Source organism: Lithobates pipiens, unplaced genomic scaffold, assembly GCF_037356315.1.
Source record: "Lithobates pipiens isolate NorthernLeopardFrog02 unplaced genomic scaffold, aLitPip1_a1.2 Scaffold_16, whole genome shotgun sequence".
Taxonomy (NCBI): domain Eukaryota; kingdom Metazoa; phylum Chordata; class Amphibia; order Anura; family Ranidae; genus Lithobates; species Lithobates pipiens.
In genome coordinates this window covers 83,708,937-83,735,349 of record NW_027507748.1, presented here as the reverse complement: position 1 = coordinate 83,735,349, position 26,413 = coordinate 83,708,937, and the positions used below count along the sequence as shown (strand labels likewise).

At 40.6% G+C, this 26,413-nt stretch overlaps 1 protein-coding gene across 2 annotated transcripts in view; it reads right to left on the bottom strand.

Moving 5' to 3' along the window:
* Positions 1 to 15,269: 15,269 nt before the first annotated feature.
* Positions 15,270 to 26,413, bottom strand: part of NRIP1 (nuclear receptor interacting protein 1) — a 122,128-nt gene continuing 110,984 nt past the window's right edge. For both annotated transcript variants that reach the window (XM_077480064.1, XM_077480063.1), the window contains one exon: positions 15,270 to 26,056. In XM_077480064.1, the coding sequence (XP_077336190.1) occupies positions 22,346 to 25,768 (3,423 nt within the window). In that variant the 5' untranslated portion in view covers positions 25,769 to 26,056 and the 3' untranslated portion in view covers positions 15,270 to 22,345. The remainder of the gene's footprint in view (positions 26,057 to 26,413) is intronic.

The following is a 26,413-nucleotide window of genomic DNA, read 5'->3' as shown; positions in this document are numbered from 1 at the left end:
GGGCGGTCGGTGAGCTTTTATGCTCTGGGGGCATACATATGACCGGGCTACTGATTCTGTGCACTGTAAAAAAAAAAGTACAAGGACATTGCCATGCATTAGCAGCCGCAGGGTCCTCCTTTATTCTCTTTGTGGACGATGGTGGCTTCTAGGATATCACAGGATGCTGCTGGGGCTGAGATGACATTATTCTCGCCTAGGCAAGACTGGGGCTCGGAGGAACTTAAAAAAAGAGGAAACAAAAAAATGTGTTAGCTTCATATTTCTGGTGGGGGGTTGGGGGGAGGGTCGCAATGCAGCAAAGTAGTTTTGCTTTGAAGGTCAACTCTAACATTTTGGCTTTCTGCTATCAATCGAGTAAACTGGTAGCATAAAGGAAGTGGGCAATACTGTCTTCCATCAGCCATCCATTACCAAATGTCTCCAATCCATGACAGATACACACAGTCTGAAGTGTTTGTGTAACAGGAATAAACATAGAACTATTTTTTTATGGTAGAAGGCCAAATTGTATCTTCCATGTGTTGTTGCAATTGCCTCTATAGATTTCAGTTTGATCTCCCTTCTTATAAAATTACATGACCTGGAATAAACTAAGTCATATGACCGCAAACCTCTGCATATTGCCAAGAATCATTCCTAACCTTGACAAGGTCATGGAGCTTGACCTCACAATGCCCAAGTTAGTCAACAGAAGACAGGAGTTAATTTTGTTTAGTTCGGAGGAGGACAATATTTTTAAAGAGGTAGCTGGCCTGAGGGTAAAAATTTTATAAGCCTTCTAAAAGTCCTAAAAAGATTTTGTTAGACTTGTGCCTGATGCAATAGTTTCAAGCAGTGGCTTCATGATCTACAGGAGCTCAGATGGTTACACACTCATGCTGACTAGTGAAATGTATGTATGCAGTGAGTGTGTATGTATATATATATATATATATATATATATATATATATATATATATATATATATACAGTATCTCACAAAAGTGAGTACACCCCTCACATTTGTGTGAGTATTTTATTATATCTTATGTGACAACACTGAAGAAATGACACTTTGCTACAATGTAAAGTAGACACAGCTTGTATTACAGTGTAAGTTTGCTGTCCCCTCAAAATAACTCAACACAGAGCCATTAATGTCTAAACTGCTGGCAACAAAAGTGAGTACACCCCTAAGTGAAAATGTCCAAATTGGGCCCAAAGTGTCAATATTTTATGTGGCCACCATTATTTTCCAGCACTTTACCACAGCTTCATGGGTTGCCACTGAAGTCCTCTTCCACTCATTAATGGCGACATCACAGAGCTGGTGAATGCTAGAGACCTTCCGTTTGAGGATGCCCCACAGATGCTCAATACGGTTTAGGTCTGGAGACATGCTTGGCCAGTCCATCACCTTTACCCTCAGCTTCTTTAGCAAGGCAGTGGTCATCTTGAAGGTGTGTTTGGGGACATTATCATGTTGGAATACTGTCCTGCAGCCCAGTCTTCCGAAGGGAGGGGATCATGCTCTGCTTCAGTATGTCCCAGTACATGTTGGCATTCATAGTTCCCTCAATAAACTGTAGCCCCCCAGTGTCAGCAGCACTCATGCAGCCCCAGACCATGACACTCCCACCACCATGCTTGACTGTAGGCAAGACACACTTGTCTTTGTACTCCTCATGCTTGACACCATCTGAACCAAAAAAGTTTATCTTGGTCTAATCAGACCATAGGACAGGGTTCCAGTAATCCATGTCCTTAGCCTGCTTGTCTTCTGTGGGCTTTCTTGTGCATCTTCTATAGAAGAGACTTCCTTCTGGGACAACAGCCATGCAGACCAATTTCATGCAGTATGCGGCGTATTGTCTGAGAACTGACAGGCTGACCCCCACCCCTTCAACCTCTGCAGCAGTACGTCTATTTCCCAAAGACAACCTTTGGATATGACGCTGAGCATGTGCGCTCAACTTCTTTGGTCGACCATGGCAAGGCCTGTTCTGAGTGGAACCTGTCCTGTTAAACTGCTGTATGGTCTTGGCTACCGTGCTGCAGCTCAGCTTCAGGGTCTTGGCAATCTTCTTATATCCTAGGCCATCTTTATGTAGAGAAACAATCCTTTTTTTCCAGATCCCCAGAGAGTTCTTTGCAATGAGGTAGCACGTTAAACTTCCAGTGACCAGTATGACAGAGAGCGATAACACCAAATTTAACACACCTGCTCCCCATTCACACCTGAGACCTTGTAACACTAACAAGTCACATGCCACCAGGGAGGAAAAATGGCTAATTGGGCCCAATTTGGACATTTTCACTAAGTGGTGTACTCACTTTTGTTGCCAGTGATTTAGACATTAATGGCTGTGTGTTGAGTTATTTTGAAGGGACAGCAAAGTTACACTGTTATACAAGCTGTATACTCACTAATCACTACTACTACATTGTAACAAAGTGTAATTTCTTCAGTGTTCCCACATGAAAAGATAATAAAATATTTACAAAAATGTGAGGGGTGTACTCACATTTGTGAGATACTATACAGTGGTGTGAAAAAGTGTTTGCCCCCTTCCTCATTTCCTGTTCCTTTGCATGTTTGTCACACTTAAGTGTTTCGGAACATCAAACCAATTTAAACAATAGTCAAGGACAACACAAGTAAACACAAAATGCAATTTGTAAATGAAGGTGTTTATTATTAAAGGTGAAAAAAAATCCAAACCATCATGGCCCTGTGTGAAAAAGTGATTGCCCCCCTTGTTAAAACATACTATAACTGTGGTTGTCCACACCTGAGTTCAATTTCTCTAGCCACACCCAGGCCTGATTATTGCCACACCTGTTCACAATCAAGGCATCACTTAAATAGGAGCTGCTTGACACAGTAAGGTCCACCAGAAGATCCTTAAAAGCTACACATCATGCCGAGACCCAAAGAAATTCAGGAACAATTGAGAAAGAAAGTAATTGAGATCTATCAGTCTGGAAAGGGTTATAAAGCCATTTCCAAAGCTTTGGGAATCCAGCGAACCACAGTGAGAGCCATTATCCACAAATGGCGAAGACATGGAACAGTGGTGAACCTTCCCAGCAGTGGCCGGCCGCCCAAAATTACCCCAAGAGCGCAGCGACGACTCATCCAAGAGGTCACAAAAGACCCCACAACAACGTCCAAGGAACTGCAGGCCTCACTTGCCTCAGTTAAGGTCAGCGTTCATGCCTCCACCATCAGGAAAAGACTGGGCAAAAATGGCCTGCATGGCAGAGTTCCAAGGAGAAAACCACTGCTGAGCAAAAAGAACATCAAAGCTCGTCTCAATTTCTCCACAACACATCTTGATGATCCCCAAGACTTTTGGGACAACATTCTGTGGACCGATGAGACAAAAGTGGAACTCTTTTAAAGGTGTGTGTCCAAGTATATCTGGCGTAGAAGGAACACTGCATTTCATAAAAAGAACATTATACCAACAGTAAAATATGGTGGTGGTAGTGTGATGGTCTGGGGCTGTTTTGCTGCTTCAGGACCTGGAAGACTTGCCGTGATAAAAGGAACTATGAATTCTGCTGTCTACCAAGAGATCCTGAAGGAGAATGTCCGACCATCTGTTCGTGTACTCAAGCTGAAACGAACTTGGGTTCTGCAGCAGGACAATGATCCTAAACACACCAGCAAGTCCACCACCGAATGGCTGAAGAAAAACAAAATGAAGACTTTGGAGTGGCCTAGCCAAAGTCCTGACCTGAATCCTATTGAGATGTTGTGGTATGACCTTAAAAAGGCCGTTCATGCTCGAAAACCCTCTAATGTAACTGAATTAGGACAATTCTGCAAAGATGAGTGGGCCAAAATTCCTCCAGGACGCTGTAAAAGCCTCATTGCACGTTATCGCAAACGCTTGGTTGCAGTTGTTGCTGCTAAGGGTGGCCCAACCAGTTATTAGGTTTAGGGGGCAATCACTTTTTCACACAGGGCCATGATGGTTTGGATTTTTTTTCACCTTTAATAATAAACACCTTCATTTACAAATTGCATTTTGTGTTTACTTGTGTTGTCCTTGACTATTGTTTAAATTGGTTTGATGTTCCGAAACACTTAAGTGTGACAAACATGCAAAGGAACAGGAAATGAGGAAGGGGGCAAACACTTTTTCACACCACTGTATATACACACTCACACACACACGCACACACCAGTCCCCTTAGATGTGGTGGCTGCATTAGTTGCCTTTATTATTCCCGGGATGGACTCTGGACTATGGGATTGTAGTGTGCATAGAGCAGTGTAAAGTATATAGTGCACAGCATTGTATACAGATGTGCATGTGCACCCATCTCTATGCAACAGTCAATCAATATAAAAAATACATTGCAGACTGTATCCTAAGACCCCCTGTCACCTGCCCCCGCAGTATACAGTATATATTGCAGAAAATGTAGAGTAGGTATTCTCTAATACATATGCTCTAATCTAGGGGTAGGCAACCTCGGCACACCAGCTGTGGTGAAAATTGAACATGGAGGGCATCAAAGAACATGAAGGGGGCAAAGTATAACAGATAATGCCCAAAGGCATTTTAAAATATCCAAATGTTCCACATATTTTCATAGGGTACATTGCAAAGAGAGTATTATCCCCCTTCTTGTTGGCTATGCCTGAAATAATAACATTCTCAGATATGGTAGCAGCCTCTTACATTGCTGGGACATTTTTTGAAGCTCAACCCATCCTCCTTAATGTGATGCCAGCCTATCAGAGTGTTCGATCTGCTGTATTTTACACTGTTAAATGCTCAAACACATAAGTCTTTAACCAACATTACATTAATGAAGCACAATTTATCCAACAGTTAGACAATATAATCCCATTGGAAAGGTTGAGGCTGTTATGATGAAGTGTATACACTTTTTGATTTTCTCCATGTCTCCAAATCCTGCCCCTACCAATGTGCACAGTGTCAGTAGGTAAGCTGCAGAGCAGTAGTATGCAGCAAGTGCTGGACTGGCATCGTTACTGATTCCATAGTTAATGACAAAACTAGTTACCTTTAGTTAATAAAAGAAAGCAGTGCAATGCTTTATGAGATCTGGCAAACCAAAGAAAGGTGTGGTACACAAGCTTTCTGCACAGAAATAAATAATGCCCTAGCCCAGATGGTCTCTAAAGTTACCCAACCCTTAACCAACTGATAACAATTAAAGTGTTAACTTACCTTTTTGTTTTTTCAGAAAGAGGGAACCAAAGGTGTTCAATAAACTTGGGGTCAGGGAATTGCAGGCCACTTGAGTTCCTCCACAGCAGGAGTCTTCAAACTTTAAAAGTATACTGTCCTTTAGACAGACTGGGGCCAGATGGAGTAGAAAAAGGCCTTGTGTCAGTGAGATTAAACAATGCCAATGTCATTATGAAGAATTGTGCCCAGTGGTTGGTGTCATTTGGAAGAGTTGTGTCCCTTCTTTGGTGTCAGTGGGAGGTCATATGCCCAATTGTTGGTGTCAATGGGAGGACATATGACTAATTGTTGGTGTCCCAAGGACTGGATAAAAGCAAGCAAAGGGCCACATCCGACCCCGGGCCGCAGTTTACAGACCACTGCTCTATAGTAAACTCATCAAGCAATGTCATGGGGCTGGATTTGTGCACAGTCATGCTGGAAAAGTAAAGGACCTTCCCAAAGCTGTTGCTTCAAAAAAAATTGTCTAAAATGTCTTTGTAAACATGTCCCTGAAATTGATGTGTTGAAAGCAGAAAAATGGGCATTGCAGTTTGTTGCATATGGGGCTAGGTAGCCACAGACCGGTCAGGGTGCTCATGCTGACCCGTGTCCACAGCCAAAAGTACCTACACTGGGCATGTATCTGAACTGGAAGACGGAGCAAAAGAAGAAAGTGGCCTGGTCTGATGAATCTCATTTTCTTTTACAGCATGTGGATGGCCAGGTGCCTGTGTGTTGCTTCCCTGGGGAAGAGATGGCACCAGGATGCAGTATAGGAAGGCGGCAAGCTAGCGGAGGCAGTGTGATGCTTTGGGCAATGTTCTGCTGCAAACCTTGGGTGCTGCCATCCATGTGGATGTTACATTGGCATGTACCACCTACCTAAACATAGTTGCTGACCGAATACAATCCTTCACAGAAATTGTATTCCCTGATGGCAGTGCAAGATGTTCCTCTTTTAGCAGAATAATGAGCCACCCTGCCACACTGCAAAAATGGTTTGAGGAACACAACAATTAGTTTGAGGTGTTGACTTGGCCAAATTCTCCAGCTCTCAATCTATTGAGCAGTTGTGGGATGTGCTGGAAAAACAGGCCTGATCCATGAAGGCCCCACCTCACAATTTACAGAATTTAAAGGATTTGCTGCTGACAGTTTGACGGCAGATACTACAGCATACTTTCAGAGGTCTAGAGGGCAGGACTGCTTTGGCGGAAAAAGGGGGAAACTTCTTAATATTAGGTAGGTCATCACAATGTTAGATCTGGTCAAATCTATTCGAAATACCAGCTGGACTGGCATCCCTCAGGATGACCGCAAAGATACAGTCCAGGAGGCTTGAGATCTGTGTACATGTGTGTGCCTGCAAGCTATGTCTTCAGCCATTACTTTATGATTGCTTTTGTTCTTTGTGATGTACCACCCGTTTGTCTACTGTTTGACTTTGAAATATTTGAAAACTTTTTTCTTTGAAAATAAAATCTGATAAAAAAATATGCCCATGTAGTTTAACCCCAAATGATAAACAAACAAACTCAACTGAAGCAATGCAAACATTCCACAGCAAACTGTAATTTCTTATAAACATCTGTTTTATAGCATGCTGTCCAACAATATCACAGTCTAAATTTATTTAGAAAATAAAGACATCATGTATAGATCTAGTTAGAATCAGTCTGTACTGTCCTTGGTTTTACAGACAGGGAAGCACTTTGTACATGTGTAGCACCCTTGTCCTAAACAGAGCTGCTAATAAATATAGTTGTGCTAGGTGGTAATTAGCCTGGCTGATTGATAGCTTAATCCACTGATTTTTACCCAGGAGGATTGATGACCTACCCATGAACACTTTCTCCAGCAGTGCATGCTGGGTAGGACATTTTAGGTTTGTTGGTATCGTGTGGCCAGCCTTCAAGGATCTGTGCAGAGGCCTCCCATTAGAAGGGGCCTACAGCCATCACAGATCGCAACTTCAACAGCTTATGTGAGTGAACTGACGGTGCAGGAAACACAGTGATCGGATTGGGGAAATCCAGAGACACTCATTTGAGCATCGGAGGATCGGGTTCACCCAGCATAGCGGAACGGAGTGACGGAGCCAGTTGACCGAAGAGCAAGCTACAGTCACCGGAGCGAAGCTACTACACGGAGTTCCTATCCAGTTGGTGAGCGGGTCACAACCCACAGTCTGTTAACTTTTACACGCAGATAGACTCAGACACAAGTCTCACTTGGGATTTATAGTTCCACAAAGGAGGAGCAGAGTAACTGACACTGAGCAGGCTTGAGGCAGATCTACTCTGACGTTTCTAAGTTTGTAACATAGTTACTGAAGCTACACCAGGAGCACCTTTAACTCAACTTAACTTACTTTAATCTGTGGATTATAAAGAGTTACTTTAGCTAGCAAAAACAAGAAGATCAAAGACTAAGTATTTTAAGTGAGATCTCACGTATAGCTTTAAAAGTAGAGGGGGCTCCCAGGTATAAATATATATCTATTGTTTGTAATTGTTTATGTTGAAATTCATTGTACTGTCGTCCTATGTTGGGGTGACAGCACAATTAGTGTAATCACCTTTGAAGTATATTTGCAGTAAAATATATCTGGTTAAGTATCCAGTTGTGTGGAGTGTTGTTTTCTCCCAGCAGGTGGAGCCAGAGAATCCTGAGGTTACAATACAGGTATATTGCATTACATTATGTTGTATTGTATTGTGTTGCACCACAGCTGTGTCAAGGGGACTGAGTCAATTCAGGGGAGAGTCATTAGCAGAGTGCAGGCCTAAATAATATTCAGTGGCTCCTTCAGGTGTGAGTGCTACACTGCATTCAGCTTAAAGGCCCTTTATATGTACTGCTGTCTGCCTAGTTATATTTTTGTTTATGAAGTTTACTTGATTGCTATTGCATTTGCCTAAGGGTGTCCTGAGCCCCAACCCTCTCTCCCACCGTTCCAGTTAAGAGAAATAAAACTCTCTTTGTTAATTTTTACAAAAAGTGTCTGGCGCCCAATCTTTTCACCTTGCACCACACCCGCTAGGCATAGTAACCTTCACCATGAGGAGGAATGTCAGTTCTCCCTGGCTCTTGGGGTCACCATCAGGCCCTTGGAAGTTGGGGAGACTCTTACACATGTATACAGAAGAATGCATTACTATGCCTTAGATCAAACAGCTTTTCATGGCACAATAGACCTGAAATTTTTGCTTTTGCGCTGTGATTCCTGTGGAAGCTCCATATTTCTGTACATTGCTCTACTACAGGAAAGTCCAAAGTCCGGCCCACGGGCCGCAATTGGTTCTGGTTTGATGCAGCCCCACTGGTAATTTGGATATATATATCTTTTGTGGCACCCAATGAATCGCCAAGTGCCATGTGGCGCTCAGGGATTCGTTGGGGGTCCACAAAAGATATATACTGTATTTATCATTCTGCTAGCCTTGGAGGGGACAAAGAGGGGGGCGGGATGAGTGCTGACAGATTACATACAGGAGAATCTCCTGTTTACTTGGCAGCCTCTGTAATAGGAAGTTCCGTCTCTGGGCTGGCATTGGACAACTGTTCTGTCTATCATTAGAGGCGGGACTTTGTATTAAAGAGACTGCTGAATAAACAGGAGATTCTCCTGTGTATAATCTTTTGGCACTTGTCCTGCCCCCCTCCGAGGCTGCAGATGGGCATTGATCAGGCTGCACTGATGGCAATGGTGAGGCTGCATTCATGGCACTTGCTGCACTGATGGAAATGGTGAGGCTGCACTCATGGCACTGATTAGGCTGCATTGATGGGCACTGACCCTTATTTTGCTTCTCAGTTCTTTATTTAAAATTTCAGTTTTTTCCTGAAACATCCCTCTCAAAGTGAAGGTTTGTGTTATACATCGATAAATACAGTATATCCAAATCACATGCCCAAGCTCATCCATAGACTCTTCACCACACACAGCTACAAAGGCAAGATAATTCCTGTTGGGCAGTCTATTAGTTAATTCGCATTTAGTTTTAATGGCTCAATGAATGTCAGGCAACATGTTTGGCCCTCATGCATGTTCACTTCATCAAATCTGGCCATCTTTGAAAAAAGTTTGGACACCCCTGATCTAATAGAACGCAAAGTTATACTAGCTTCTACTGTAAGAACTCAGTTAAAGGTTTTAATTGCATGTGCCCCATTGTGGACATTCACCTCCAACTATTTGTTTTGGGGACTATTGTCACCTAGAAACAAAGTGTGCAGGGAATCTACAATTTACAGTTGTTACCAGAACACAAAGGGGTTATCTAGCAAAGAGGACACTTGTTGCAGTAACAGCTGTCAGAGGTGGGATTTTTTGTTAATTTTGAGGTCATTACACTTACCTTCTGCTGTATCTCTGAGGACGGAAAGTGCAGGGAAATCTCTCCCATGGGGACACAGACAGCAATTACAAAAAATGAAATATTTAATCCCTGAAATACGATTTGCATTAAAAAACATTTTTGTCTGGAGTTACACTTTAAAGCAGACCTTTTATGAAAATGCTGAGACCACCCCAACCCCCTAAATTAATTTTTTTTTTGTAAAAGCTAGAAAAAAAGCATCTCCAGAAAGTAGATGAAAGATGAGGTCCGATGAACTTTTTAAAATGGTTTATTTTTACCTCCTTTTATTAAGTATTTTTATTCAGTCTGGAGTTAAACTTTAAGCAATTTACGCAGCTATACTAGCCAAATCAAACAACCACAATTCAATTTAAGAAAATCTTTTATTGATATCACTTTAGGAGCACTTTATGAGGTCCCATGTTTCTAAAGCTGGCCACAGATGGGTATTTTTACTATCCTTACATGACTCCAACTAGAACCAGAATCCACTTTGAATGTTTCCCAAAGCTGATGATGGTGCATAGATAAAAATACAGATTTTTCTCTGTAAAAAAAAAAAAATAGAGGACTTACAAAAGCCCTGACCCCCCCCCCCCCCCCCCCCCCACACACACACACACAACCTCAACCCACTTTAAGGACCCAAACCAAGAGTTACCACTACAATAAGCCCCACACCTCTTAAACCACGATGAGGGCACCCACCCGGATTGTATCTACTCGCAGACCTCTGGTGACTGTAGAGATTCTTGAAATTCTGGTTATTTTATTTGTTTTGCTATGTTTTCAAAAGTAAGATCATACCAATTCTGTACATGTTCGTGATGTTCAATCACCTTTTGTTTGTATAAAAATGCGTATTGACACTTTATTCTTAATAAAAACTTCATATGGAAGAAAAAAAATAAAAAATAAAAAGAAAAGCCCACTGCGAACTAGGTAATGTCTATATTTTGGAGATAGACTGATAAAGAGGAAGTAAACGCTGCCTCTATTTTAAAATTTTGCTGACCTGCAATGTAAAGCCATAATGTGCTACTTACCAGCAAAAAAAGCGAGACCACCAGTGCCGAATGTCCGATCCCACCATGTGAGGGACCACCATGTCAGGGATAACCAGTGCCACTTGTCAGGGACCACCCGTGCTGCTTGTTAGTGATCACCATGTCAGGGACCACCAGTGCCACTTGGTAGGGACCACCATTTCAGGGACCCCCCATGTCAGTGACCATGTCACCAGTGTAAAGGCAGGATTATTGCCAGTAATCACTTGTATGATACAGCAGGGATCTGCCACTGTGACTGTCAGGTATTGTATATGAGAATGCCGAGTGCTGATGCCCCACCCCTGCCATTATTATGATTGACAGCGCACTGTTCCTATAACGGCAGGGGGTGGGAGATCAGCGATCATTGTTCTCATATACAATACCCAGCAGTCACAGTGGGAGATCCCTGCTTTGTCATACAAGTGATTGCTGATGATAATCCCCGCTCTGCACAGAGATAGCAGGCGGGGGGCGGAGTGGAGCGGCGGATTGCAGGCAGGAGCAGAGGAGGAGGGAGGAGAGAGAATAAGGAGGACACCTCCTCCATGGGAGTAAGCAGGATGTCAGCAGGCAATAATGTTTTCTTCAGCAAATTCTGCAGCCTATTACAGAGGAACTACAGAGCTCAGAAAAACGTGGATGGCAAAGTTGGTGAAGATAGGAGATCAGCAACAAGGACATGGAAAAAAAATGTTGCCGCAGTTCTGCTTTAAGAACAATCTTCAGCGTGAAGAAGAACAAGGAGTCCTGGAAGTGATGGTTTGGCCCCCACAAAATCCTGATCTCAGCATCATCAAGCCTCTACATCCACAGATCTGTGGTTAGTTCTCCAAGATTTTTTCAACAACCTACCTGCCTTGTTCCTTCAAAAAAAAAAAAAATTCCCAGTGTACCTAGAAGAACTGATGCTGTATTGAAGCCAAAGGGCGGTCACACCAAACATTGATTTGATTTGGATTTCTCCTCTGTTCATTTACTTTCCATTTTGTTAATTGATAAAAAAATAAACTATTAACACTTCTATTTCTGAAAGCCTTCTTAATCTAAAAAAATCCTTCACACCTGCCTAAAACTTTTGCACAGTACTATATGTGCATATATTATTGTTTGCACAAGGGCCATACATGTTTACCAGATGTAGTGGTGCCATGTTTATGCATTATCCTTGGGCATGATTTTATAAATAAAATTAATTTTTTCGTTTCCTTCTTTCATCATTTGTATATGCGTGAACGTTGAATTTTATATACTATGCTAGGGTACTTGCACACAGTACTGATGTATGAATATCAGACACTCCAGGCATAAAAAAAAAAACACGGGCATGGATTGTATAGCACTTGAGAGTATTTCTATGTACACATGCATAAAACATCTTCTAGATTTATTTTAATCAAGGGAGTGTAATGTAAATGTGTATTTGTGCATTTGCACATAAAAATATGACCAGCAACATAGATTTCTCAATTTTTTTTTGTAGTAATCTATATGCAGTCTGCATGTGTGTACAGGCAGATTGGAAGAAATGATCTGCATTTACATCAGTTTAAAAAAAAAAAGCTTGTATGCCTAAAAAAAGCAGTGTGCAAGAAGACCAAATCAGTACAGATTTTCTTTAAAATAAACTCACCTTTAATATAAAATGTAACCAGACATGAAAAGCAGGCGTAGAGGTACCTGAATAAATAATGCTTGTACAAGGTCTTCAGTTTGTATAAGAGCAGTGTACAGTAAAGCATTTCCAAAAGCACACTGCCCTTTCACATACAGAAGCCTGTATACAAAAGGGCAAATCTTGAGTAGTTCTTGTGTTTGAAAGCTTGGTTCCCTCCATGTCTGCACCTTACTACTGGCCAGTAAGGGAGCCCCATTAGGAATGAGGGACATTGAGAGATTATAGCAAAATTCAGCAATTTTGGTAAAATGCATTGAAGTGAGCAAGGTGAAATTGTGGTGGTTTTTAGGTGTGCAACAGGCTTTATTTGGCTCTTTAAATTGACACTATGGGGGTTATTTACAAAAGGCAAATCCACTTTGCACTGCAAGTCGCTCTAAATCTAAGGGGTAGATCTGAAATGAGGGGAAGCTCTGCTGATTTTATCATCCAATCATGTGCAAGCTAAAATGCTGTTTTTTTTATTTTCCTTGCATGTCCCCCTCGGATCTACTTTACTTCCAAGTGCACTTGCAGTGCAAAGTGGCTTTTCCTTTAGTAAATAACCCCTTAAATTCTGAGTTAAAGGAAAAAAATAAATCAAGTATGTTTTCTTAAGAGAGATGTGCGGAAGTTAAATGTCAGCAGCTACAAATACTGTAGCTGCGTACTTTTAATAAACAGATGTTCACCTGGCCAAGGATCCAGCACCATCCTCACCCAGGCCGCTTACTTCACTGGACACCATCCTCACCCAGGCCGGTTACTTCAGCGGTGACTCCTTGCGGCTTCATGGCCCACTGTGCAAAACATGCAGTACTTTATGAATGGCCCCCAGCCTTCTGGGGCCTGTGACCTGCTCTTGCCCCAAAAAAAAAGTAAACCCAATTAGGAGGAAGAGCGGAACCCCTTTTGGGAGAAAATTCCACTTTAACTCAAAAAATAATCCTCTATTGCCCTCAGCTTCTTCATCCATTTCTTCATGGACTTTGCTTTGTGCACTGGTGCGCAGTCATGTTGGAACAGGAAGGCGCCATCCCCAAACTGTTTCCACAAAGTTGGGAGCATGAAATTGTCCAAAATGTCTTGGTATGCCAACGCCTTAAAAGTTCCCTTCACTAGTACAATCACATCCTCAGATGTATACACACGTTACCATTTCTTGAGTTATCTTAGCAATGCCGCCTTTGTTGACTTGATGTACTATAAGTTTTACTATTGTACGTTACCTACTGCTGTACATCCTATCCTGATTGTTCATTGTATAATGAAAACTTGAATAAAAATTTATTAAGGAAAAAAAAAAGTTCCCTTCACTGGAACTAAGGGGCCAAGCCCAACTCCTGAAAAACGAACCCCACACCATAATCCCCCCCACTTTAGACCAGTGCAAAAAGCAATGTCCATAAAGACATGATAGAGCAAGTTTGGGGTGGAGGAATTTGACTGGCCTGCAAAGAGTCCTGACCTCAACCCGATATGACACCTTTGGGATGAATTAGAGCGAAGACTGTGAGCCAGGTTTTCTCGTCCTCATCAGTGCCTGACCTCACAAATGCACTTCTGGAAGAATGGTCAAACATTCCCATAGACAAATTCCTAAACCTTGTGGACAGCCTTCCCAGAATAGTTAAAGTGGAAGTAAAGGCACTGACATTTAAAAAAAAAATGCAACTTGTAAGGCAAAGGCATAATGAGCTAGTAACTATGCATAGCATACTAGCTCATTATGAATAACTTACCTGAGAACGAAGCCCCCGAAGTGGTCCTCCTTCTTCATCTTCACCGCTGCCATGTATCCCAGAGTGACTTCCAGGTCTCGCTGCTCCAGCGCTGTGATTCGCCGGAGCAGCGATGACGTCACTCCCACGTGTGCGCACGGGAGCCGCCACGAGCGGCATATCGCCGTTATCTGAGGCGCGCTCAGTGCGCCTGTGCGCCACTGTCTATGGTGCATGCTCCGTAGACAGCGGTGCCTGTCTTTTTGTAAGTATCTCCTAAACCGTGTAGGTTTAAGAGATATTTCTTGGACCTACATGTAAGCCTTAATCTAGGCTTACCTGTAGGTCAAAGTGGTTTGTAAGGGTTTACAACCACTTTAAAGCTGTTATAGCTGCAAATGGTGGGCCAACTCAATGTTGAACCCTACAGACTAAGACTGGGATGCCATTAAAGTTCATGTGCATGTAAAGGCAGGTGCCCCTAAACGTTTGAATATAGTGTATGTAGGAATGTAACCACACTCTCTTGCTCTCTCCGAAGATTTACTATTGACTGTGGGATTAGTAGTGTGCATGGAGCAGTGTACATGATCACAACGTACATGCACTGCTTGTTACAAAAAAGTGTGTGTGTGTGCGTGTGGGGGGGGGGGGGGGGGAGTTAGGAGGCTCTGGGGCTCATGGAGGACCTTACAAGGGGGCAGAAAAACACAGTAAGAAATGAATGAAATATAGATGACAGGGTTATTAAGTAGTGGATGAGTATGGATTATATTTAGAGAATAAGGATATAAGTTAGTGTCCCTTTAAGGTTACAGAGGCCACTTTCAACTATTCTGGACATGTTGTGCCAAAAATGACCCCTCATTATTTTACCATTTTTTTCGCAGAAAGAAAAATAGTGTAAAAAAATGCCCTCTAACAAAGAACATTTTTATTCAAGCTAATTCTGCTGAATGAGAAAACCTGAGAATTTCCACACATCCCTAGTGTCCAGTGGTTTTCATGCCTGGTAAAACAACCATGTGTTTTAACACTTGTAGGAGGAAACAAAAGCAGTTGATTTACTGAACCTAAAGAGTGCAAATTCTGGTGCAGCTCTGCAAAGAAACCAATCGGCTTACATTTTTTTTTTTTTTTTGCCAAAGCTTAATTGAACAAGCTGAAGATAAAAGCCAATTGGCTACCACAGCTGCACCAGATTTTGCATTCTCCAGTTTTAGCAAATCAACCCCAAAGTGTCTGAAATACCATAAAAATAATTTTCAATAAACAATAAATAACAAGCATATTACTATTTATTTCTTTATTCAAATCCTTACTAGGAAATGAACGTTACATTATTAAAAAAATAATAAAAGAATCACACTGCATTATATACAAGGCTCGTGACATCACAAGAAAACACAAATAAACATTTTCTATAAACTTCAAAACCCCAAAATGATGGAAACGAAATTTCACTGGGTGGCGCTTGATTCCTTAATTTACTGTGTTTTATTTTTTATATAAAAATTAAAATATAGAAATGCATAACGTTACAGTATTGGGCTTTCAATTGAAACGGAGACTCTTGTTCAAATCAAATCCTGCTAATGGTTTATTTGACTAAACAGAAAAAAAGTACAAAAAACACAATACTGTCATTTGAATTAGCGTCTGACCTGGCTGTTTAAAGTCACTATGCACAGGACATTTTCCCATGCATCGACCATGCAGAAGTAATCACAATTTTAAATAAAATTTAATTTCTGTACATTTCACCCCAAAGTTACAATTTGAAGGTACAATAATATGCACTCATGCAAAACGAAAACAAAAAGAAAAAAAAACAAAACGGAAAATATATATATACACATGTATTCACAGAATTTATATAACCCCCCAAAGAAGATTTTCTTTAAAACAATACAAAAAATTTCTCTGACTTTTATGGAAAACATTATGTACAGCAATCTTTAAAAAAAACATCTGAACATACCAATGCATTAAATGACTGACACATCATATTTACAGATTCAGTCACACGTCTGTACATCTTTTCAAGAAAGGCAATTGCCTAAGACATATTGTTTTGTTTGTACATGTTCAAAAAAATACATTTTATTTCGCAAATGTTAAGCTCAACTGAATATTTTTTTTTTCACAGCTTAAAAAAAAAATATTGTTTTCTGAATGGAAAAATACAATAATAATGAAGAGCTTATAATTAGCAGGTACAGCAGCAGGTACTTGGTGCTCCCAAAGCAATGTAAAGAAATAAAAAGTGATTGATGGATGAGATTACTTTGCCATATAAATTAGTTTATATTTGTAGCAGCCAAGCAGAATCTGGCTAATTTTTTTTTTTTAGAAGAACTCACAGAATGTATGGAAGAAGCTGATTGGCTGCCATAGGGAACAAAAACCTCACTTCAAAACCATAGGGTAGATTTACGAAGACCGGTGCTCTCGGAATCTGGTGCAACTGTGCATGGTAGCCAATTAGCTTCTAACCTCAGCTTGTTCTATTAAGCTTTGGCAATAAAACCTGGAAGCTGATTGGTTTTTAGGGAGAAATGAGCCCGATTTTGCACTCTCCAGCTTTAGTAAATAAACCCCCATGTGTAAACAACCATTACAGAACTTTTTTTTTAATGAAGTGAAAAGAATAACATGTAAATAAGAAATAAGTGTAATTTTAACTGGTTTTCTATACAATGCATGCCATTTAAAGAGGCACTGTCACTTTGCCTACTCACAGGCTTCTTTGCCACCTTCCCACTGCAGAAGACCACCATTTATACTTTTTGGTGTCAAGATTTTTTCACTGGTGGATGCCAGCCAGTGACAATATTGGGGCCTGGTGATTGGCTGCTGAACCCAAAACAACATCACATGGGAGAGGCCACATGCACTTCAAAACCTGGCATCCATTATACCCAGTAAACGAGGGCTCTGAATGACTGGGAAGATGCCAAAGAAGGCCAGATCTTCGATTACACCCTTCTGCAGTAGTGGGATAACTGAAGACAATGAATGGGCAAAGTGATGGCATATATTGAACACCAACTTCATGACCACACTGCTGTCATCTGCTAAATATATACTGTACAGACAATATAGCATGTTTGCAAAAATAGCAATATAAAATGGAAAAACCTAACTGTATCATATGAAAGTTATTGTCCTTTTTTTTTTTTTCTTTGCTTTTTATTTCACCTTTTAACTCAAAATGCTTCTATATACACAAAAATATATATTTTAGGCACACAACAAGTGAGAACATAGAGCATTATCGGTATCTTCAGTGTTTTTCTAGTAGTAAACCTTCTCTCTAGCTGCCTATTATTTGATAGAAGATTTTCAGTGTAGCGTATAAATCATTTTATTTTTTCCCCCCTAAACTTTAGAACCAAAATTGTTCTGATCGATATTCACACTGGCAATATCATCTGAGGAGTGCACTAGAATGACGAGTCTGTCTGATCAGAGGAGGCTTTCTTTTTAATAGATTGTCAGGAAGCTAAACTGCAAGGGATTTAAATTGGCCTAACTCCAACCAACACTTTGGCCCCTTTCACACGAGAGATTAGTCAGTTTTTCAGCCGGACCCCAACAGACCCTCCATTCTCCTCTATGGTGTGGCAGATGAAAACAGACTTGTGTCCGTTTACACTCGGCTACATCCAATTAAATCAAGATCCAATAAAAAAATAAAAAATAAAAAAAAACAGAAGGGGGTCCATTCCCCTCCGGCTGACTAGATCAGGTCGGAGGGCAGCTGGGTGTAAACAGACAGCGGGTCCATTTAAATCAGGCTGCCCATAGAGCAGAGCGGGCTGTGTCCATGTTCGCTCTGCATAAGCAGAGCAGACACAAACCTGTCATGCGCCCCATTCATCAGGGGATTAAAATGTCGATTCCCTGCTGAGCAAAAACAGACCTGGCCTGTGAAAGGGTCCTTACGTAGTTTAGAATGGAGCAAGGAAGGGTTAGAGCCTCTACCAGGGCTTTCAATTCAAGCTGTGTTTCTTATGGGAAGATCCTCCCTTACAGTTCTTGTGAGGATAGGATATAATAAGAAAACCTCCCAAAACATGTTTGTAGCTGCGCATAGAAGAGTTAGACCTTATAATGTTTTTATTCTGCCTGGGACTTCTTGTCCCAGTAACAAAAGTACTCTCCATTTCATGTATGGTTGTCTCAGGGACAGAAAGTAAGGGAAAATCTCCCCAGTAGGGTGATAGACAGAAATATTAACTGGATAGAAATGTTAAAACTCTTTCACCCTTTATTCAGACCTAAAATTGTGACTGGAGTTAAGCCGACCATACATGGATCGACTGGTGTACAACCAACCCATTGTCTTTTTCCTGAATGATTAGTGTCTCCAGTAACACACCATTGTGTTCTGCAGGAGGGAAGGCTCCTCACTGGCAGAATACAATAGCACTGCTGGAGGGATTTCCCCATCAACACTGACTGCGTTCAAGCAATTTTCTTTCCTTCTACCTGTGGTGGAAAGAAAGAAAATTGCATAATCTATGGCAAGCCTTGGACTTTCATGAACCTCAAGTTTCAGCGTAAATGATGGACATGATTTGATCAACGTTTAGAACAACTGGGTGACTACTGAAGCGTGTAGAAATAGGTGTGTTAATATATGTGCTATGTGAAACCGCTTGGGGATCATTCCCTTCTGTATGGAGAAAAGGGAACTAACCACGTGTGCAGAACATGCATGCATTGCAAAAGCGATAGTGATAAGGAGTAATGGAGGAGTGAGCGTCATTGGCCAGCCTTTCTGACATATCACACTAGCTAATATTTGTGGCAGCTACAGATGTCTCCAGTTTGTAACTAGCTATGGAGTTGCTATTGCTTGCTACAATATTTCTCTACAAAGCTTGGATGTTCATCAAACACCAGCTTATGGGTTGGGTATCCTGAGTAGCTGCCGAAGCTGGTCAATCCCAAGGTTGGATCTATACCTCTGCATTTATGTTCCGATGCATTTTACATAAACATGTAGCAAACTGCATGTCAACACACATTGATGTGCAATAAAGTGTCTTGCAATGTGCGACGAAATGCACAGCTTCACACATTGATGTGCTACCAACGATTTCAGTGGAAAATGCATCAGGCAAAAAAATGTACCAAAAGGTGAAGGTGTGACTCAGCTACAAGTCACTGGATTGCTGTAATATTTATCTTTCATTAATTATTAATTTAGGTTATCAGTTAATTTATTCCTAAAAAAAATAGATCTTTATCTCTTGACATGGCCCAAACTCCTTTAGACTAAAAGGTATCTAGAAGTTCAGTATAAAGCTGCATGCTGCATAAGCAAGATATAGCGCCATTTCAGTTCTGGTGTTGGCATTTTATGGACATGGTGTTAATGTTATTATTATCATCTATTTAACTTAGAATTTTTCTATCAAACCTTAAAAAAAAAAAAAAAATCACAGATGTCAAATCACTAAAGCTGCATTTGTTGTCGTGGGTTAAGAAAAGAAAGTGTCAATACAATATCAATATTTTTAGCGCAGGAACTGACACTCCTTATTTCATTTACCACTAGGTTACACCACGGTGACCTTGTGGTAACTAGCCATGGCTCACTGTGCTGACTGCATTGATTTTACATTAAAGAACAGCTGCCAGGAACATAAAACTATCCAAAACTAAACTATAATTATTGCAGTAAGAGTTACATACTGAAAGGGGGGGGGGGGGGGTCACTTTCCTTTTAGTCACATTTGTGCTTAAAATGAATGTCACTATAATCAGGCAGCCGATTGACTTAAATATGTTAATAAAGGTTCATGTATACAGTTTAATTATTAACATGAGATGGACAAATATTCAGAATATATAAACCACAACTGACCTACTGTAGCCCAATTAAAACTTCTTGGCGTGCTCAGGACAATGGTAGCTAGGGGCCAACACTATCTGATCAACATGCACATTTGGGGCTTATTCACATTTCTGTGCTTAAAAACATTTGTGCATTTTCTTGTATGAAGCTGCAAGCATGAAAAAACATGCAAATGTACAAATTTGCCATAAGGAGGTTGATGATTGTACTACTAAAAGCAACGGTACATGTGCTTTAGGTGCATATTATGGTGCAATAAAGTATGCCTACAGTGCAGAACCTAGGGCTTGGATTCACACCTTTGGACCTAATATACAATAATACATATATTAACCCCCATTTAAAAGTGCATTACCACAAGGTAAGGTAATGTGCTGTATGTATATGCCTGATTCAGTGTGTTGTCATTCCTTCTTAACTCCCCATATGTGTGCACTGAGGGACCATTCAAAGTGAATGGGCTGCTTTATTGCAAATCACCTTAATGCACGAAAACACACCCAAAAGGTGGGAATAGGCCCTTATGCAGCTCACTGTGTGACCTGAGCCAAAGCAGGCACACCTAAATCAACAATGGTGATTAGAAACTGTGAGATAGAGTCTAAGAGCCCATTCATACACGCGTGTTACTGAAACATGCTATAAAGCAATGCACATGCATTGGTGCACTGCCATTCATGTTCAAAGACACCCCAATGCACCTATTTTCAAAATAAAAAGTACAGAAATACCTATTTTTTTTATTCAACCTGTGAAAATGTTATAAAATCCCCACCCCTCCCTCCCTTACATGGTAGATGCTCTGCCACCCCCTGGCCAGAAAATCAATCTGACAGCTTTGACCTGAACCAGCAAATGGGTATGTGCAGAAGGTGGAAGGTTCCCACCTACTAAATCATTCCTCCCAGCTTAAAAGATTAGACAAATACAGAAATTAAAGCCCCCAACTACCTAAACCTGATTTGCAACCAAATTACAAAAAAAAAAAAAAAAAAAAATTCTCCTCTCTTAGGGGTCAGAAAATTGCAATAATCCCACCAAATTGTGACATTTGGGAACATGAAATACTGGTTGAGAATCAATAGTTTTGTATTCCAGTATTCAGTCAACTAAAACTTTAAATAGATTAGGACTCATTCATCTAGTCTCCATGAAATCATGCCTACCTCTTTGAAAGGACGTCTATCATTTCACAGCAAGACACAAAACTGAAAAAATATTCTTTGCACAATGTGTGTGCAGGTCCTTAAAGTTTATTGTCCTCTTGTCTGTGCCTAAGTGGACTTTCAAGTTTCCAAGGCAGAATGAATCAAAAAATGTAAACAGAATATTTTATGAGCAATATTTTATAGCGACGATAATGTAGGCAACAGGAGGGCTTACGCACAAGGCTGCTTTTGCGTAGTTTGAATTTTGCTGTAGAACCAGGAAAGAGAAGAGAAAACAGCACTCCCATGGAGAAAATTATTCTCCATTTAAAACAGACCCAGTCCTCTTCAAGGCACAGCAAGCCATGAGTTAAAGTAAGAACCTTGCCTAATGCCTTCTCTTAAAATGTGTGGGCTTAGCCCATTTAGGGCAAAACAAAAGGTTCTGCCGTAATTCCAGTCTGCCAGCTGCTTATGCTCAACTTCTTTATGCTCCTACATCATTCTGTGCATCTATAGGAGCCTGGAGAAGAATTCTTGTGTCCGCTCCAGGCTGCAGTTAGGTGTGTACACAGGACTGAAGATTTCCTTCATTGGCCTACGTGGCAGGCCAAACTACCTGAGTGACAATTTTCAAACACCACTGTTAACGATTGGGAGAAGGAGTTCTTCGCATGTTCCTATATACCTGGAAGTACCTGGTATGTAATTTTGCTTTCCTGGGTAAACAGTTTCATGAGACAGCAAAGAAAAGAAAAGTACAAGCAACTGTGGGCGCTGGGCATTGAAATTAATCTGTCATTTTGCTCTGCATGGTCAAAGCATGAGTTTACTTTGGGTATGCCATCTGAGACAAGATTTTCACTTAACCTTGCCCGTAGCATGAATTGCCTTATCTTGAAAGGGCAAACATGGGTACACACACATTGCGCTACTAATTTCAGCACAGCAATGTGCGTTTATCCATTTCACTTACTTTGCTCTACTGTATGTTGTCTTTAGCAATTAGGTTGAAGGTTGCCATTAAGTGGAATGCAGTAACCATAATATAGAAAGGTTTCAACAAAAACTTTGTGCACTCTCAGCCCAAAATTGCTGACATTATCCTCAATACAAAATGTGAAATTCAGATCTGCAGATGCTAAATTATACAACAGGCAAAGAGAAATTATGTACATATAGAAATAGGCTACAGTCACAAACAAAATCATCAACTTAGGTAGATGAAATGAAACCATGTCCGTAAAATCATGCTTTACTTTTGTAATCATGCATGTCAACTTTGAAAAAAAAAAATATTTTGAAACATTGAAAGCAAAAGGGTAAATTTTTCATTAAATTATTCAGGTTCCTTTTTTATTGAAAGCATATCGAAGAGCCCGTACTTACTGCCATTGGAATTGTGTAACGTTTTATTTACATTGTGATTGGAAGGCTTATTAAAACCAAGCATATTGGTTCCTGGGGAGTGGAAGGGTTCTCTTTTTAATGTCATCTCTGCTGCTTGTCCCAACAAAGATTCCGTCCAGCTTGTCTGGTCCCGGAAATTATGACCAGCTGCTGAATGTGCCCCCTTTTGCAACATATAATACAATATGGGATTAGTTTTTGTCAGCCTTGGAGAATCCTTTCCCCGATCATTTTTTTCATTGTCCGCAATAACCCATTTGATGGGGCCTTTGTCACTAGGATTTGGGCACATATTAATCTGTCCAAGCTCAGTCCGTGGGGAGCTATTTCTGAGAATGTCTGGGGAAGAATGAGGAGGGTTCTTTAAAGGAGATGGATACTGAAATGCTTGTTGACCAAAACTATTTTGTTGAGAAGGTTTTCCCATAAACATATTCAGTGAAGGAAGAAGAAGTTCAGAATTGCCTACTAAGTTGCTTTGGTTTCCCCTCATCAACTCTTCGACTGCAACATTATTCCTATGCTGAGAGTCTCGGACACAGTTTTCTGAAAGCAAAAGCTGTTTCAGCACATTAAAACCTTTACTCTCTCTTGACCAGCCTACATTTTTATTTTCACTGAAGACATTCTGAGCCATAAGATTTTTCTGGTCATGATCCATCTTTGTGCCATTCACTTCTTCCCGAAGGAAAGATGATTCGCTTGCACAGGGTGTATAACAAAACTGCCTGTTTCCAGTGTCTGGAGAATTAGGTTTTGCTATTTTGACATGGTTGTCTGTAGGATCATTGGGATGCATTTTTCTTTTTTTGGGTACTATGCAAGACATCTTTGATTCCACTTGCTTGGATTCTGGGTGGTGGAGGTTTAAACCTAGATCACAAGAGTCAAATACGTCATTGGTCTGACGTAATAAGCGGCTCAAAAGACCATTTTTTGAAACTGATAAATCATGTGGGGTAGGGTGCAGAGATTTTATGTCCTCAGAGGGAGGCCTAGGTGCTTTCTGCAGAAATACACCTGTGTTCGGGGTATTTGCCTCTCTTGTTTGATGGGAATTGGATTCATCTTCTGGCTCGGTTTTTATTTTGACAGCTACAATCTGCTCATCTGCCAAGTTTTCAGTCCTATCTGGTATTATTTCATCTTTAACAATAGGTTTCTGCACTGTTTCACTTCTGCATTTGTTAGGTGCAGCAAGAAGTAGCTGAAGTACTGTGCGTCGTTCTAAAAGGTTCTCAATTTCAGATCCAGGAAATCTAGAATCTAATGGAGTAGATGGTCTGCTAAATCCCCTACCTTCATCAAATGGATGTGACTGATTTGTGATTAGAGGACTGTTTAGTCTGTCAATCAACCCTACAGCATTGGAATTAATTGCACCCATTGGTTTCTGTGGCCTTTGTTCCTCCGAAGTAGTGCTCTGCATTCCACATTGAGCTAAATTTTGTAGCAGCTTGCTAGCGCTAAAAGCAGCATTAGTTTGTGCATTGTCTTTTGGTGTGGGGACTGCAGTTTGAAGTGTTTTGCTTCTTGTAAGCTCCACCAAATGCTTTGAAGCTGGATTAATAATTCTTTCTGGCTGAACACTGCTTACATAGGAAGGGAAGTTGGGCTTAACTGGAAATGGCTGATGAATTAGATTTAAAGGAGAGGCAGAAGCTGTAGACCTATGCAAAGACAGTGTGTTTAATGGAGAATTATGAATGCTAGGACTTTCTGAAAGATGGACAGGTGGGGTCAAGTTAAACTTTGACAAGTCGGCTATTTTTTGTTGTGTTCGTGGTTCTTCCATTATTCGTGTGTCATCCAATATTGTAGGACTCTCATCCATTTTATGGCCAAGAAGCAACTGTAATAGTGTTACTTTCTGATATGGTTTTAGCGTTGAATCCATGGAAGAGTCTTTGTTTTCAATACCATTTTCAAGTCCATTAACTTTTGGTTCCCAGGTTTTAAGCAAAGATTCCGTTAAGTTATCTATAGAGGCTGATGAGTGCAATGATTGAGGCTTATCTGTCCGATTTTTAAAGGACAAATCTATAGGAGCACAGTTAGAATGAGTACTTTCATCATCACTGCTCTCCTCTTCTGTAAAACTAGGATTGTTATCCGAGTAGTCATCTGTAGTTGTTGGTGTAGCACTTTCTTCAAAAAGAGAATATTTTTCACTATGTACATGGCTTTTTCCAACACTTGAACCATTGTGGCTTTTGAGCAGATGCAAAAGCAAACTGTTGTTGGGTGAAGGCTTTGGATGGTTTTTATCTATATGATTCTTATAACCAACTGATTTAAGAGGAGAACTTGGAACTCCAAGTTGACTTGAAAAAGGAGACATATTGCCTGGATCACTTAGTCCATTAGTTATTGTCCGAGTTTGACTGTTCAGGCTATTTGAAACATTTGCTGACAACTGGAACCGGTTAAGATCTTTTTCAGAGCTCTCCTTCAGTCTTGCCATGGCAGCCAGTCTTTCACTGGCTAACTGACTTGCACTCTGTGCTTTTAAGGCATGTTCCCTAGAGTATTGCTGCAAGTGTGCTTCACTAGAGAGCAGCAGAGCTAACTGACTGCAGGCCACGCTCGGTTTGGGTGAGACAGTAGGACTTGACCTTTTTTCCACCATGTTTGCAACAGCTTGAAGTCTTGCAGCACATGAAACTTGCTCACTTGTGCTTTTGGCAGCACTCTGGGCAGGAAGAGGAGGCTCAATGTGCTTCTCCGGTAGCGCATTTTTACCTAAAACAGTCAGATTGTTCTCAACGATTTTATCTTTTGATCTGCTCTTGTTTAATAGTGACCTTAGATGATTGGAGGCCATTCCATAACACTGGTCCTCTTTTTCTTCATGAACAACATCTTGGTTGATGGAAAATCCTTGGTCTTTCAGACTCTGTTTTATCTGCTGAGTCAGAGCAACACTTTGGAGCCTGGAACTAAAAGATTGAAGTAAAGAGGCAAGCAACGTGCTATCCTGCTTCCCTTTGGGGACATTCTCACCCACTCCAGTTAAAAGAGGTTCATCCTTGCCATTCACACTGAGAGAATCAGACAAGCGTCTCCTCTTTGCAGCGTTCCAGTCTTCTGAAGATTGCAAGAGCCTGGCTTTCTTGAGATGCAGCATGCCAGACCCTTGACCATCACTGTGAACTGAGGCATTATTCTTACAGTTATTGAAAACACTGCCAGAAATGTTAAAGTTGTCTTCAACTTTTACACGGCCAACAGAATGTTTGTCAACCACCGTCCCAGAACCTCCAGCTGCTTGATGCATTAGTAATCCTTCTAGGTAGGTTAAAACAATAGAATCCTGTTGTTTTTCAGAGCTAAGCTCTTCTCCATGAGTCATGTTCAACAAACGTATACGGAGAAGCTTTGTCTTAATCGACTTTAGACGAAACAAGAGTTATAGCAAATTTTCAAAAGTAGATGACTGCTATTTTAGAACAGCATTTTATGAGGAATTCCAAACAGATGTCCTTTGAAAAACCATTGCCAAGAAATTGAAAATCCCATTTTAAATTAAAGTTGATACAGCATGTTTAAATGCGACTTTTTCTTGGAATATTTCTCATATAAATAGGTTGTCACAGATTTTCCACTGAAACGGCACTTCCATCTTTTTCCAAGAATTTACCTGCGAAACAAAAAACAAGACAACCATAAGAACTATTGTTTTTATTAGCCAACATCATGAATATTTAAGTTCATTTTACACAGATAAGACCATTATATTAGGTAATACTAGGATATTCTAGTTCTAGTAAGTTAGTAGAAGCAGATAAAACCCCCCGTTGATTTTTATTTCTTTTTTGCCATTTGTGTCTTGTTCAAGAGTTTTACTTCATGTTCTGTAGTCACAACATTAAATGAGAAGAAATATTTTCAAAGTGAGGTAATTTATTTTACAAAACTGTCACGAGGACAAGTGTTACTATAGGAACATGTTCCCTCTTTTTCTGTTCTGGTGACAACTTTCAGCCCCACTCATAAT